Raw genomic sequence first — 14137 nt, 5'->3', positions numbered from 1 at the left:
TTCCCATTTTTCAGATGAGGAAATTAAGGCTTATGGCACAAAGCCAATAAGTGGTAGGATTTAAACTGGGGATTTGAACCCAGGTCTAGACGGATGGGTGTTAAGCCTTTACAGAGTGGGAAACTGAGGCTGAAGGCTGCTGGGGCTTGCATGGGAACACGCAGCTGGGAGGGGCGCCGGGCTGAGATTCAGGCCTGAGCTCCTAGAAAGGGAAACAAGTCTGAGAGGAAATGACCACAAATGCCTCTTGCTGCCACTCAGACAGGAAGGAAAGGACAATGCCTCAGATAGACAAGGAGATGGCTCCCCCCCACCAGCCCCAAGACACAGGGGCCCAGGGCTGACAGGGGTCCTTTATCATGAGGTCTCAGGGGTGGGGGCAGCTGAGCAAACAGTAGTCCCCTGGCAACAACACAAAATGGCCATTGAGGAAAGTTCAGGCCTGGGGGGAGGGCGAGGGCTGTTGTGACCAGCCCCCAAGTGGAGGAAGGAGGTGCTGCCTACAGGGCATCTGTGCCCCAACCCTTTCAACTTGATGAGGAAGCTCAGACACTGGTCTGGGAGCTCCATGGACTCGGGGTAGAGGAGCAGGTGGCGCCTGTGGGAGCCAGTGTGCTGAGCCCAGCAAGGCACAGATTGCCCATACTTGACCCTGGAGCCCCAGCCCCAGGTGGCTCTGGGCAGCCCTAGCCCAGAGAAGCCAGCAATGGGCTCAAGGTCACACAGCGGATGGGGGCAGCTGCTCTCTCCCTGCCCTGTCAGAGCTACTCCCACTTTCAGGCTGAGCTGTTTCCCATCCCACCCCTGTCTCCCAACCCCCATCTACCAGCTGTCTACTTGGAGGGCAGCACAAGCCAGATCAGGTTTCCACAGGGCATGTGGGTGCCAGGTGTGGCTGAGGCAGTTGGGAGGGCAGGTGGGCAGAGAGGGTGGTAGCTGCAGGAGGCTCCAGGGGATCAGACTCCACAGCAGCTGCTCTGCACCTGCTCTGGGCTGCCCCAGGGGCCAGGCGCCCCATAGTAGACCAGGCCCTGGGCATGCAGCCTGGCTCTGTCACTGAAGCTGGTTGGTAATCCTGGTTTTGAGTATCTTCCTCTCCTGGGCCCTCCATTTCCCCATCTGCACACCACCCACCTGATGTGATGATGTAATGAGGTTTGCATAGCATGGCGCCTGCTGCCACTGCGATGGCTGGGCTATTATTATTATTACCTCCTGGGGGCCTGAGAAGGAAAGGTCAGGAGGCCAGAGAACCTCTGCACAGAGGCCTGGTGGGCCACTTGACCCCTGGAGCTCAGCTCTTCCTCTCCAGCGGCCAGCACTGGCTTCCTTTATAAAGCCCAGTCTGAGCCATCTCCTCGTTCTTGCTGAATACCCTTCACTGCTTCCCACTGCTGTGCAGCACAGGCCATAAATCTTATGAAACTAGAGTCATTCTGTCTGGAGCAGGGCAGGGGGCCCAGAATTACCCAGCCCCCCCAACCCCACCCCCACGCTCTTCCTCCTGACCTTTCACCCCTTCAAGGAGCTCGGAGGTTCCTTATCGCACCCTCTGGGTTCCATGACACCTACTTTGAAAACCAGTGCCCAAGGAATGTGATCCAAGCCCCTTAGCCCAGTATGTAAGGTCTCCCTATGAGGTACCTCTCCTTAGCTTCTCATTTTGGCTTCCCATAGATGTCCCCCCCGGGTGGTCCAGTGCCCCCCCCCCCCATACCCCATTCCTGCCTCGCAGACTTTCTTCTTCCTGGTTTGCCTCAGCAGATGCCTTTTTAACTCCAGATTCCTAGAAGCCCACAGTCTCCTCCCAGAAGACCTCCTTGACTGTCCAAAGGTCCCATTCCTCCTCCCCAAGCCCTCTCAGGCCCTGCAGAGCTCAGGGGCCGGCTCAGAGGGGTTGAGGGACAGGACTGGGCAAGAGCAGGAGGGAGAAATCTAGGTGGGACGAAGGCAGTGGGGGTCGAGGACAACACCAAGGAAGAGCGAAGGGAAGGTAGAAAGAAGGGAGGGGAGAGGCTGGTGTGAGGTCTGGCAGGAGGCCCATCTCCTCTCCTTCTCCCCCACCCCTCCCAAGGCCAAGCCCACCGCCTTCCCACCCCATCCCTGGCTCCAGTGGAAAAGCGGATTCCAGGAGCCCCATTTCAGGGCCCAAGGTGGGCCAGCAGCCCAGGGGACCAGGGGTTAGGAGCCAGGACCTATAACCCACCCTGGGGTTCTTGTCCTTCAGTCTTCCAGGTAAAGTGTCAGGCCAGGGCTGCTCCAGGTTCTACCTGGGGCCGCACCGGGCGGGCTCAAAGAGGTGGGACAGAGTTTACTCCAACTCAGTGGGCAGAGCGGTGGCTGTGGCTATCTTGCTGATGCTGTTGGGTCGGCCAGCCTGGGAGCTGCAGGTTCTGCCTCTCAGGGCTCAGCACACTGATGAACTGCACTTCCTGGGCTACTTCCCAGGGTAGGGACAGGTCCCTCACAATCCCTAGGAGGTGGGGATACGGTGACCAGATGCCAACCTTGGTCTGCTACCTTCACAGATGACCCGGAGGTGGTCTAGGCTTCACCCTCTCCCCAACCCTTCTCCCTCAGAGCCAGGATGGACACAGGGAGACCAAGGAGCTGGGCACCAAATTCTTCTGGAGCTTCTCTATGTGGCGCTTGGGGGAGGCTGAACCAGCCGGGCAGGGATGGGCGTCTGGGGGGACTTAGGCCAGTGTCCTAAGGCCTCACCATTTATTTGGCTCTGAGCAAAGAAACACTGCATGCCTTTTCTCAGGGCATCCATGCAAGTACCTGGTTGTACGGTATCTACTGAGCACTTAGATCCTGCCCGGCTCATGCTAGGCTCAGGAGGCCCCCAGAACTGGCCCTGGCACTGTGGAGAGGGCTGTGGGGACAGTAGAAACAGCTCACCTGGGCTCTGACTTCAGACGGCTTGGGCTTGAGTCCCAGCTCTGCCTCCTTCTCATGTTAAGGCTAAGTCCTGGGCAGAGTGAACCTCAGTTTCCCCCTCTGTGAAATGGAGGTGAAGCTGCCCACCAGATGGAGTCACTAAGAAAAAACCACATGAAATGAGGAATGCAAAAGGGAAACCAAAGCTGTAGTGATGGGAGCAATATATACAATGCATAACACAGGCCTCCCCTGAAGAATGACAGTGGCTATAATACTGGGAGCTTGGGACAACGGATGATTGTCTCTGTGTCCTCACACTGCTCTTTAACATCGTTATGTCCAGGACATTCTAAGAATTTAAAAACTCAAATGAAATACCATTGAGGTCCTCTTTGGCTGGGGTGCGGCCCTGCCTCCACAAGCTGGATGAGCCCGTAAGCGGGTCCCTGCCAGGCCACCCACCCCGTCCCTCTCCTTCTGTCCTAATCTGGGCCTGGCATCAGGAGGGTGGTGTGTTCAAGACCTCCATGGTGCTTGCCCCAGGGCCTCAGAGATGTCTCCTTCTCTGTAAGAGTCATTGGAATGTGGGAGAGGCCCAAGGGGACTGTGGTAACAGTCCCTGAACCCCAGAGCTTGGAAAGCGGGCACGGGGCCACCGGCCCACGCTGAGCAGTGTGGGTGGTGGTCATGCCCCCTGAGTTTCTCAGGTTTCTTCTGGCATCCGGGTCACTTTGCTACCCAAACAGAACAGTCTTAGGAAAAAACATGCTAAAAATATAATAAGGTAAATAAATACGACCGATTTTCTAGGTCTAGTACCTTGTACTCCAGGAGAGCCAGAAGAAAGATGTGGCTCGGACACCACAAGGATGGCCCAGAAGCTGGAAGCCGGGAGAGAAGAAAACACCCTTGTCTCGCTTTTCTAGAAAGCATGAATCCAGCAATCATGGACTAGTTAGCGGGACAATAATTGCCAAGCAAGTTCTGGACAGATCATTCAGTAGTGGTTTGAGAGTGCGCAGAAAGGAAGCGGTGAAGAGAAATGCCAACGAGGGTCACTGGGCATTAAACCTAGTCGCTCTCTCCTGCCTCTCTCCTTTAATAACCTCAGTCCAGACACACCTAGCTGCGTTTCTGTAGTAACACAGCTGACCAACACAGAACACTAACTATGCGCCAGACCCTGTTCCAAGCCAATACTTGGAGTTAGTACTTAGCATGTATTAACTCCATTCTCAAGCCAAACCCTATGAGGTGGACAGTAACCATTGCCCTTACAGAGAATGTCAGGAAAAGGAAGCACAGAGCAGTCAGGTAACCTGCCCGAGGTACCAGCTGGTGGGAAGGTGCAGCCAGATTTGAACACAGCAGTCTGGCTCCTGAGCCCACAGGTGCACAGCTGGTTTTAAACTGACCTAGAGATCCTGAATTGATCAACAGAGGAGTCTGGAGGTCGGGGTTAGAGCCCAGATTTTACCAGGACTGCCAATCAAGATGCCACGCCCTCTGCTCACCGAGGAGTGAGCATGTGACTCCCGCTGGGCCCGTCATGCTCACCAAGGACCCTGCTGGGCTCAGGCTTCACCCAGGATTCGCAGCCCCTACTTCCTGCCCTCCCCTGGCATGCAGGGTTGCAGTCCTACCCATCTTTGATTCCTGCAGCCCCTTCCCATATGGTCCCTTTTGGCCATTGATGGTTTCTGTTGTTTGCAACCAAAGAGCCCTGCTTGAGGTAGGAGTTCATCTCTCTCCTCCCTGCCCAGATCTGCTCCTAAGGAAGTGGACCCTACTCCTACCCACAGTTAGTTCATGATCCTAATGGGTGCAAAAGAAGTGAGAATCATTGGCAGTCTCTAGTGATAGACCACAGGACTCTGTCCTTACCCTTGTCCCATTGATCATCATTTTCACAATTTGGATTTAGAACACAGAAGGCCTGCTCATAAAATTTGCAGCTGCCACAGTGCAGAATTAATGCTTTGTGCAATAGAAGCCAGGCTACAACACTTTCAAGACTGGATTCTGGATGGGAGCCAAGAAGATGACATTTAAGCAGCATAATGTAAGGTCTTGCATGCATTTCCGAAGAACTCATTGTGCAAGTACCAGATAGAGGAGAGTGAGTTGGCGAGACAGTAGTCCATGGGAAAAATCTCTCACTGTAGACTCAGTGAGTCACCAGAATAATGTAGCTGTTAAAACACAAGTGCCTCTAGTAATGCAGGCTGTGTTACTAGAGACTGAATGTCTAGAAAACTGGAGATGACAGTACCTTTCAACTTGGCCCTTGTCAGCCCATACAGAGAACACATTTCCAGCTCTGGTCTCCACACTTTGGAATGGACAATGACAATTACAGTGCATTGGGTAGAACCTGAGCCAGTGTAATACCTCTGCTGCCACCATGACAGTGACACCCCCTGCCACGGACCACACCCTGCAGGTGGAGCCCCTGCCAAGCATGAAGCCGGACAGTCCTAATGACCAGGTCTTCTCTACATCATGAGGTGTACCTGGGCTCTGGGCCCCTTGGGGGAGCCTGGCAAAGGGCATTTGTGTCTGGGCTCTAAGCTAAAGGGACAAAGGAGTATGTCACAGCCTCCTGCCTGCTGTGAGCACTTACTGCACATCAGGTGACCTTGACGAGCACCATCTCACTGACTCCTCAACAAGACATTCACTGTGAGCGCCCACATTTCACAGATGAGGACACAGAGGTACTGAGAGATCAGGTGGCTTGTCCAAGGCTACAGAGCTGGTCGTTGGCAGGATCCAGGCTTAACCCAGACCTGTGGCTCCAATGCCCCATCTCTGGGGCAAAAGCTCTTAGTCCGGGGGATGGGCAAGGGAAGGGCACAGGGGTGCCAGGAGCGATACTTGAGTTAGATCGGAAAGTAGGAACAGGCCCAGAGGGTGGGGAACCCTGTGTGCACAGGCCCAGGATGGAGAGACGGAAGAAAGGGCCCTGTGGTTGAGTTTAGGGGGCAAGGTGGAAGCAAGGGACAGGGACAGGATGAGGCAGGAGAGGTGAGCATGATGCTTTGGCCCCTAAGGCCCCTGGAATTCATGGTGGATGGTTCCAACCAGACTCCTGGGTTGAGCAGAAATATTTTAATCCCAGCTCCATCCCTATTGGCAGAGGGGTCCCTGGGCCTGGTGGACAGGTCCGTCTAAAGGGCTCTGGGAGTGATGCACTGGGCTCGCCAGGTAGAGTAGGAATAATTGGGTGGCTGAGGAAATGCCAGATGGTCATGGGCTGAGGGGTGCCTGAGCAGAGGAAGGGGGAGAGGGCCTGGGGAGCCAGCTATGGGGGGGAGCTTTGTCTGGGACCCATGTCTAGGAGTGATGAAGGGTGGCTTTAGAGGTCCAATTTAGACGGGTCCCTGAGGAGTCAATTCAGTGACCTGGGGCCTTCTAGGAGTTACAATGGGGGTGGGGCTGCCTCAAAGCTGCCATTGTCACCCCCTCTCCCGCCTGACTGTCTGGGACCTAAAATAGAGCGGCTCAGCAGATCTCATGAGAAGGGTTCCTGGCAAAGAGGTCTGGGGGGAGGGGTGTGAGTCACCACTGGGAACCCTTGAGTTTGAAGCTCCCAAAGCTGAGCTGCCCCACCCCCACCCCAGGGAGTCTGGAATCCACTGAACAGTAGGGCACCCGATGTCTCAGTCCCACCCCTGTCCTGCTGTGGGGAGGGGGCTGGTTACTAGCCCCAGCTCTGCCATGGAGGCGCTGGATGATTGGGCCAAATCTGCCTCCTTGGGACCTCAGTTTCTCAGATATACCAAGCAAGAGTTAGGGACCTGAGGGCCGGCTAAGTGGTGCGTTGGTTAAGAATTGGCTTGGGTGCTCTGAGCAGCAGGGCCCCAGTTCGGATCCCACATGAGGGCCAGTGACGCTGCGCCCTCTACAGCTAAGATGGTGAACAACAGCTCAACCTGAAGCTGGGCTGCTGTGAGTCGCTGGCGACCACATAGGCTACAGTGGGCTGCCATAAGCTACTGAGTGGCTGGCAGCTGGCATGAGTGGCCGACAGCTGGCAGGAATGAGCTGGCATGAGCCTCAGTGAGCGGCTGTCCAATGGCCAGAGACTGATCTGCCTTAGCTGGGAAGAGCGCAATGATAATACCAACATAGGCCAGTGAAGCGACGTCCTCCACAACTAGACTGAAGAACAAAAGGACAGCAGCTTGTCTGTTCCCCTCCCTCAATTCCCCAACGCTGTTCCCCTCCCCCAATTCCCCAATAAAATCTTAAAAAAAAAAAAAAGAGTTAGGGACCTGAACATCTGCTGTTAGGCCCCTGGAATTCATGGCAGGTGGTCCCAATACAGGCACCGAGTCAGACAGACATGGGATGAAGTCCCATTTCCTCTCCTGGTGGCTGAGTGACATTGGGCAGGTGCCCCCTCATCTTGGGGCCTCAGTTTCCTCATCTGTAAAATGGACATTGAAACCAAGTCCTGTTCTTCCCCAGTTTCAGCTTGAGCTATCCAACAAGGATTCTGACAGCTCCTGGGGCCTCCCTCCACATCCTCAGATGGCACAATTTGTGCTGCCGGGAATGTTAACAAGTGACCCCACTTTTTACTGCCCTGGGCTTTACACACACTACTTCTGGCTCCTTACATCCTGGGGGACCAAGATGGGTGTCATTTCCAACCCTCTCCATAGAAGCTCTTCAGCCCTACCCCGGACTCAAGTTTGGAGCCCTTTGGGGCAGGGATGATCCTCCTCATTGTGCAGATTGGGTAACAGACTCTCTAAGGGGTCTGTGGGTCCTATGCAAACTGATCGCCGAGTTCAGTGCAGAGGGAGAAGCAGGCGCGATGTGTGGGGCTGGCGTGCCCTCTCGCGGTAGCAGTGCGCAGCTGGCGCTGCCCAAGTCCCTTCTCGGAGCCGCCCACGGTCCTGCCTGCTGCGGCCCCACCTCCCTGGAGCTGAAAACTCTCTCCCAGTCTCTCTCTCCTGACTTTCCAGAGACCCCTATGGCGGCGGCACGCCCCGCCCTGATTGCCATGGAGACCACTTGTACACAATTTCCCCCTTCCCCTTCCCCCTGTCCTAAGTCCTGGGCCTGCCGGCCAACCAGCGCCCGCCTAGGAGGGAGCCCGCCGGGCTGGCCCGGCCACAGGCCCATGAACAGCGGGGCCCCAGGGACGCTGGTCGTAGGGAGAGTTAAATTCTTCGGCCGGCACCGCGGGGAGGTGAGGCCAGTTGGCTCTACCCAAGCTCTAGGATCCCGGCTAGAGTAGTTCCTGGTTTTGTGTAGTGGGAACTCCAGAGTGCTCGATGGGCTCCAGTTCCAGGATGTCCTCTAGGTTCTAAGCTCTGATTCCACAGAGGGCTCAAACTCCTGGCTAATCCCAGTGCTCTTTGGACTCGGCTTACAGTAGACTTCCATCTCCTAGTTTTGGACTCCAGCTCTAGAATGGGCTCTTGGCTCAGAAGCTGGTTGTAGAGAAGGCTTCAGCCTCCAGCTTCAGTGAGGCTGAGCTTCAGGCTCAGGATTTACAGGGCTCCAGAGAGAGCTTCAGGCTCTTGGCTCTGACTGCAGAGTGGTTCCTGGGTTCCGGGCTCTGGCTGTACAGTGAGGCCTGAAATCCCTGCTCCAACCCCAGGCCCCTGGGAGCGTGTTTGGGACTGGCCCAGGAGTTTGGGGTCAAGGATGAACAGGCAAGTGTTTCTGGCCCCCGAGTAGGACTCCTTTTGTGCTCACTCCAGGTCAACTCCTCCGCCTTCTCTCCCGATGGCCAGACACTGCTGACAGCCTCAGAGGACGGCTGTGTGTATGGCTGGAAGACCCAGAGCGGGCGTTTGCTGTGGAAGCTGGGTGGCCACACAGGTAGGGCTCCTCAGCCAGGATGGGGAGACGGGGGTCCATGTTCTGGCATTGTGCAGAGCATACAATAACCTGTGACGATTGAGCTGGGCGCTGTGCAAGACAGCCTGGGCAGGGCTGAGGCAGGAGGGACAGGAGGCAGGACCTGATCCCTGGGGCCCAGAGCCTGACTAGCAGATCTGGATTCAGATTCTACCACTTAAAAAAAAATTGTTTAAAAATATAGCTATTTATCATCTTAACCATTTTTAAGTGTACAGTTCAGTGCTGTTACATCTGTTTATTGTTGTGCAACTGGTCTCCAGAACTCTTTTCATCTTGCAAAACTGAAACTCTATACCCATTCAACATCCTCTTCCTCCCTTCCCCAGCCCCTGGCAACCGCCTTTCTGCTGTCTTTATGAACTGGACTACTCTAAGTACCTTGTATAAGTGGAATCATACAGTATTTCTCTTTGTGACTGGCTTACTTCTCTTAGCATAATGTCCTTAGGGTTCATCTATGTTTTACTATTTTGACTGTGATTGTGTCATGTCACCTCTTTGAGTCTTTTATTTCCTCTTTAGAATGAGGCTAATATTGGGTTGTCGGAAAAGGCACGATGCATTTTTTCTGTTTTTCGTTGCAGAAATTCGTCATGACTTTTCCGACAACCCAATAGTTGTTACCTTATAGGGGTATTATGAGATAATATACACAGTGACTAGCGCCCAGTAGGTAGTCAGTAGATGTTAACTCTTATAACTGAGACAAAGAAAAAATATGGTAATTATAAGGCAGATTGATTAATGCTACAATATAATAGGGAAAATCCAGGGGAGCTCAAAGGAGACAATGAACCTAGGCTGGGCTGTCAAGGAGTTTCTGGGAGGTGCCTGCATTTGACTGGGTATTGATTTTTCAAAGGGGCAACTTGGGGCTCGGTGTTCCAGGCCCAGAGGCCCAGGAATTTCCAGGTGGATGGTGAGGGTAAGAAGACTGAGGACAGAGGACGTAGGCTGTGGGGCTGGAGAAATTAGCTGATATCAGACTGCGAGAGCCTGAGGTGGAGGGCAGTGCCCTGTTCCCTGACCACGGCCACCTGCCCCAGGCCCTGTGAAGTTCTGCGGTTTCTCCCCTGATGGCCGCCTCTTGGCCAGCACCTCCTGTGACTGCACCATCCGCCTGTGGGATGTAGCAGAAGCCAAGTGTCTGCAGGTCCTAAAGGGTGAGTGGGCTGGATGGGACTGGGAGCCAAGCAGTCAGGCGTGGATTCCCTTTTGGACCTTGCTGTATCCTGTGCCACCTCACAGGTCACCAACGAAGTGTGGAGACGGTCAGCTTCAGCCCTGACTCCAAACAGCTGGCATCAGGTGGCTGGGATAAGCAGGTGATGCTCTGGGAGGTGCAGGTATGTGGAATCTGGATGAGACCCTCCACGCTGGCCCCAGAAAGGTCATTCCATCATCCCCACAGTCAATGCCCACACCTGGCACCCAAGACTCCCTTTCATTTGGCTGCAGCTATGGCCCCAGGTCTTCACACACACACCAGCTCTCATGCCCTGTGAGGTTCCCCCTACCTGGACTGCCCTCTCCTGACAAGGCCTGGGAAGCCTCCCAGACTGTGTTCCTATTACCCAGGCAGCCCCGCCAGGAGGGCCTGGATCTGACCCATCTGCTGGCCTGTGAAGCTTCTGGGCTGCCCTCTGAAGCTCAGGTCTCTCTCCTTCAGTCTGGCCAGATGCTGCGCCACTTAGTAGGGCACCGAGACTCCATCCAGAGCAGTGACTTCGAACCCAGCTCAGACTGTCTGGTGAGTCACACCACCTCTGCCCAGGCCCCACCTCAGTAGTCCTACAAGATGAGGAAACCTAGTAACCCACCCAGTTACCCACTCGGGACTGAGCAGTGGTTTCTAGACCTTGACTGGGCAACTGCTCTTCTAAGCCTGTCCCCTCATCTGCAAGGTGGGGATTCAGCAGGCTTGGCGAAATGGTGCCCGCTTTGTCTGCTCACCCTAGGAACCAGGAGGGTTGGCCCGGGCTGGCTGATTCATGCTCATGGCAGCTGTCTGCAGGCCACTGGCTCCTGGGACTCCACCATTCACATCTGGGACCTTCGGGCAGGGACCCCAGCGGTCTTCCACCAGGAACTGGAGGGTCACAGTGGCAACATCAGCTGTTTGTGCTACTCTGCATCTGGCCTCCTGGTGAGCTGGGCTGCCCTGGGTTCTAGGCCATACTGTGGCCCAGTGAGCGCGCAGGCTCCAAACACATGGGCTGAGAGCTGTCTGCTGTCCAGGAATCTGGCTCCTGGGACAAGACCATCCACATCTGGAAGCCCTCGACCAGAAGCCTGCTCGTCCAGCTCAAGGGCCATGTCGCCTGGGTGAAGAGCATAGCGTTCTCCCCTGATGCGTCACAGCTGGCCAGCGCTGGCTACTCCCACATGGTAACCCCACCCCACCCCACCCGGCCTCTCTTCCTGGCAAACTCCTACCCACCAACATCCTCTATCAGAACCCTCAGGACCTCAGAGACGTCCACATCCCTCTTTACCCTAAACAGGCGAGTGCCAAGGGCAGCACTCAGGTGTCAGCTCCTTCTGTATCTAGTGCCTGGCACTCAGGTCTGCGCTGGCCCACGTCAGTGACGTTCCTATGACAAATAGCTTCAGGGAAAACGAAATTGTATTACACTGAATTTTTGCTTCAGATATTATGCCGGCCACGTTAAATATACCTCACAGACAATAAAACCCAGACCAAGAGGTTAAGATGCTGGCTAGGGCTCACCCACCCCCAAGGTGATTTCAAAGATGCTTGTGTGGTGAGGCCTCCCTTATCTTTCTGCTTGATTTTATTTCCAGGTCAAAGTCTGGGACTGCAACACAGGCAAGTGCCTCGAGACCCTCAAGGTAAGGGCCATGGCGTGCGCAGTGGAAGGCCTGCCCAGAGGCTGGGGGTAGGCAGGACTTGTAGCCCGAGCCCACTGATGTTTTGGCAGGGAGCCCTGGATGTGGCCCACACCTGCATCTTCACCCCGGATGGGAAACTTTTAGTGTCTGGAGCTGCTGAGTAGGCGAGATGCCAAGTCCACTGGCATGATCAAATCATCCACAGCTTCTTGAACATAACATCGGCATGCATGGCTCTCAGACCTCATACCCCTTGCCTCTCCCTGCCCAAGGTTTATGAGGCCTGGCAGAATGAACTCGTGAAAGGACTGTCTGGGCTCTTCCATGCCATGGGCCCAAAGTAACCGTAATAGCACCTAACAGATCCCTGAGGCTAAGACTGTCACGGACCCACACCAGCCCATCTCTCCGGCACGGTTGGTTAAAACACCTGCAAACACAAAGCAATGTCAGCCAGTTTGTGCTTTATTGATGCTGTGATGCTTAGGCCTTGACCGCGTACTTCCGCAGTGGGTACAGCCGCTCCTTCCGCTGCTGCTTCTTGGTCTTCAGGTTCTCTTCATGCTTGTTGAGCCGGCGGCGCATGGCTCGTGTTTTCTTGGGTCGAAGATCCAGGGGCTTGTACTTCTTGCCCTGGGTGATGGAGAGCAGGAGGAATCTAAGGACCAGGGTTTAGGAGTTCCTGCAGTAGCTAAGGAAGCCCCAGAGGTTGGAACTAAGATGTCAGGAGGGCACTGGAAGACCTGGGAAGACTGAGGTGCATGGCTGGGTGGGGCAAGTTATTAGTAACTTGTAGACTCCAGTGTAAGGAGCTGTATATGAAACCCAGCCCAGTAGGGGACTGTCATGCTTACTAGAGTTCATGTAATTCTCCTAAATTCAAGGTTTGGGGGGATCATCTTTTTTTAAGTCTGTTGAGTTACAGGGTTGAAAATCCCGTGAACTTGTCTGAACACCAGTAAAGCTGTGGCAGAACTGGGGTTTGCACCCAATCACCCAACTTCCTATTCGGTGCTCTTTCCACCTGTCTGGCTCCCTGCCATGGAATCAACATCACACCCAACCCAATAAAGGGCACGTGGCACCCACCTAGTCTTGGCAGTGGGTCACTGTTATGTTGGCTTAAATTATGCAAGCTCGTGCGTAGAGGAGGGCTTATGATGGTGCTCAATAAATCTGGAGGCTCTGCTAGCTACCTGTGGTGTTCCCTGTGACAATGTGCCCATTTAACGCAAGTCCCAAAGGGAAGATTTGGCTTAGCCAAGGTCACCCTGTTCAGAGGTAAAATCCCCTTTCCTGCCCTGGCAGCTTCCCACCCTCCTATTCTCAGACCTCTCGCCATCTCTCCATCTCTGTCGCTCACTCACTCCCAGTAAGCAGGTCTAGGCTAAGAAAGCTCTCATGGTCTCTCCTTGGTTCTGCAAAGGTCCCTGGGGCCCTCTTTGGCTTGAGGCCCTGTGCTGGGTGTTGGCTTGGTGACAAATGACACCTGGTTCCTGCTCAAGGAACTCCCAGCCCAGACGGGAAGACTAAACAGAGAACAAGTGGCCCACTGGTGGGGAGGTTTCACCTAGCAACAGGTAACAGCCTTGAAAGCAAGCAACATGGACACCAGTTGAAAGGGGGAAAAAGTGGTGCACAAAAGCCCCGAAGAATGACAGGTCAGGCTCCTTCTGGGAATAAGCAACAACCTGGGTGGCAGGGGGAGGCAGCACAGAGAACTGCAGAAAAAGGCTAAGTAGGAGATGAGCGCAAGCTCTGAAGGGAACATGGAAGCATTTGCATGCTTTGTCCACCCACCTCCCTCACATCAGCTGGCACAGGTCAGGAACTCATCTGTTTCAAATTTACTAAGCCCTTTAGACCTCTGCTGTCCAACAGAGTGGCCGTTAGCCCCATGTGCTGTTTACATAAAAAATTCAGTCCTCAGTCACCAGAGCCACGTTAAGTGCGCAACAGGCACGTGGCCAGAGGTTGACTGTATCGGACAAAGCAGATAAGAGCACACCTGTCACTGCAAAGAGTCTACTGGACACGGCTGACACACAGGCAGAGACCTTACCTCCACTGCTCTGAGTGGTGTCTGGCATGGGTGCCCTCACTGGATAGTTACAAAGACAGTTCTTCTAGGCCGCTACCTCTGCCCGGTCCCCTCAGAGCCTGGTGAAAGTTTCTAACCCAATCCTCAGAAAAATGTTCCCACAGACAAAAATACATACATCCAGGGGTGGCAGCACAACCCTCCCTCCCCCGCCACCTGACATGCTAGTGTCCCCTAGCCCAGGCACACCGTGACAGCCTTTTTTGATGTCAAATCCTCTAGTTATTCAAACACTAATTTGGAAGTTGATGAGAAGTCATTATATGGATGTAATTAAAGCCCCTAATCAGTTGATTTAATTAAGAGATTACCCTGGGGGGCCAGCCGAGTGGCACGTTGGTTAAGAGCTGGCTTGGGGGCCGGCCGTGTGGCTCAGTTGGTTAAGAGCTCGCTCAAGAGTTTGAGCTCTGAGCA

The 14137-nt window shown here is 54.5% G+C and overlaps 2 protein-coding genes across 4 annotated transcripts in view; one reads left to right on the top strand and one right to left on the bottom strand.

Annotated features, from left to right (window-relative positions):
• The first annotated feature begins 8007 nt into the window (after nucleotides 1–8007).
• On the top strand, nucleotides 8008–11974 carry WDR38 (WD repeat domain 38). Of its 2 annotated transcripts, XM_019658818.1 has the most exons (9): nucleotides 8008–8089; nucleotides 8607–8727; nucleotides 9816–9932; nucleotides 10018–10115; nucleotides 10439–10519; nucleotides 10784–10915; nucleotides 11008–11157; nucleotides 11575–11622; nucleotides 11712–11974. In XM_019658818.1, the coding sequence occupies exons 1-9, from the start codon at nucleotides 8021–8023 to the stop codon at nucleotides 11784–11786; spliced, it is 891 nt and encodes a 296-aa protein (XP_019514363.1). In that variant the 5' UTR covers nucleotides 8008–8020; the 3' UTR covers nucleotides 11787–11974. The 2 variants fall into 2 exon arrangements, with proteins under 2 accessions (XP_019514363.1, XP_019514364.1); XM_019658819.1 differs by lacking the exon at nucleotides 9816–9932.
• Nucleotides 11975–12065: 91 nt separating this feature from the next.
• Nucleotides 12066–14137, bottom strand: part of RPL35 (ribosomal protein L35) — a 5466-nt gene continuing 3394 nt past the window's right edge. For both annotated transcript variants that reach the window (XM_019658822.1, XM_019658821.1), the window contains exon 4: nucleotides 12066–12255. In XM_019658822.1, coding sequence (XP_019514367.1) covers nucleotides 12106–12255 — 150 coding nt within the window. In that variant the 3' untranslated portion in view covers nucleotides 12066–12105. The remainder of the gene's footprint in view (nucleotides 12256–14137) is intronic.

This window comes from Hipposideros armiger, unplaced genomic scaffold, assembly GCF_001890085.2.
Source record: "Hipposideros armiger isolate ML-2016 unplaced genomic scaffold, ASM189008v1 scaffold_290, whole genome shotgun sequence".
In the NCBI taxonomy this organism is placed as follows: Eukaryota; Metazoa; Chordata; class Mammalia; order Chiroptera; family Hipposideridae; genus Hipposideros; species Hipposideros armiger.
Note: the sequence above shows the minus strand (reverse complement) of the source record. Positions and strands in the feature narration are given on the sequence as shown.

Coding starts and splice junctions, on each gene's coding strand:
- WDR38 (XM_019658818.1), top strand. CDS start 8,021: ATGAACAGCGGGGCCCCAGGGACGCTGGTCGTAGGGAGAGTTAAATTC. Junction 11,158..11,574: donor GCGCTGGCTACTCCCACATG/GTAACCCCACCC, acceptor TTTTATTTCCAG/GTCAAAGTCTGGGACTGCAA. Junction 11,623..11,711: donor AGTGCCTCGAGACCCTCAAG/GTAAGGGCCATG, acceptor ATGTTTTGGCAG/GGAGCCCTGGATGTGGCCCA.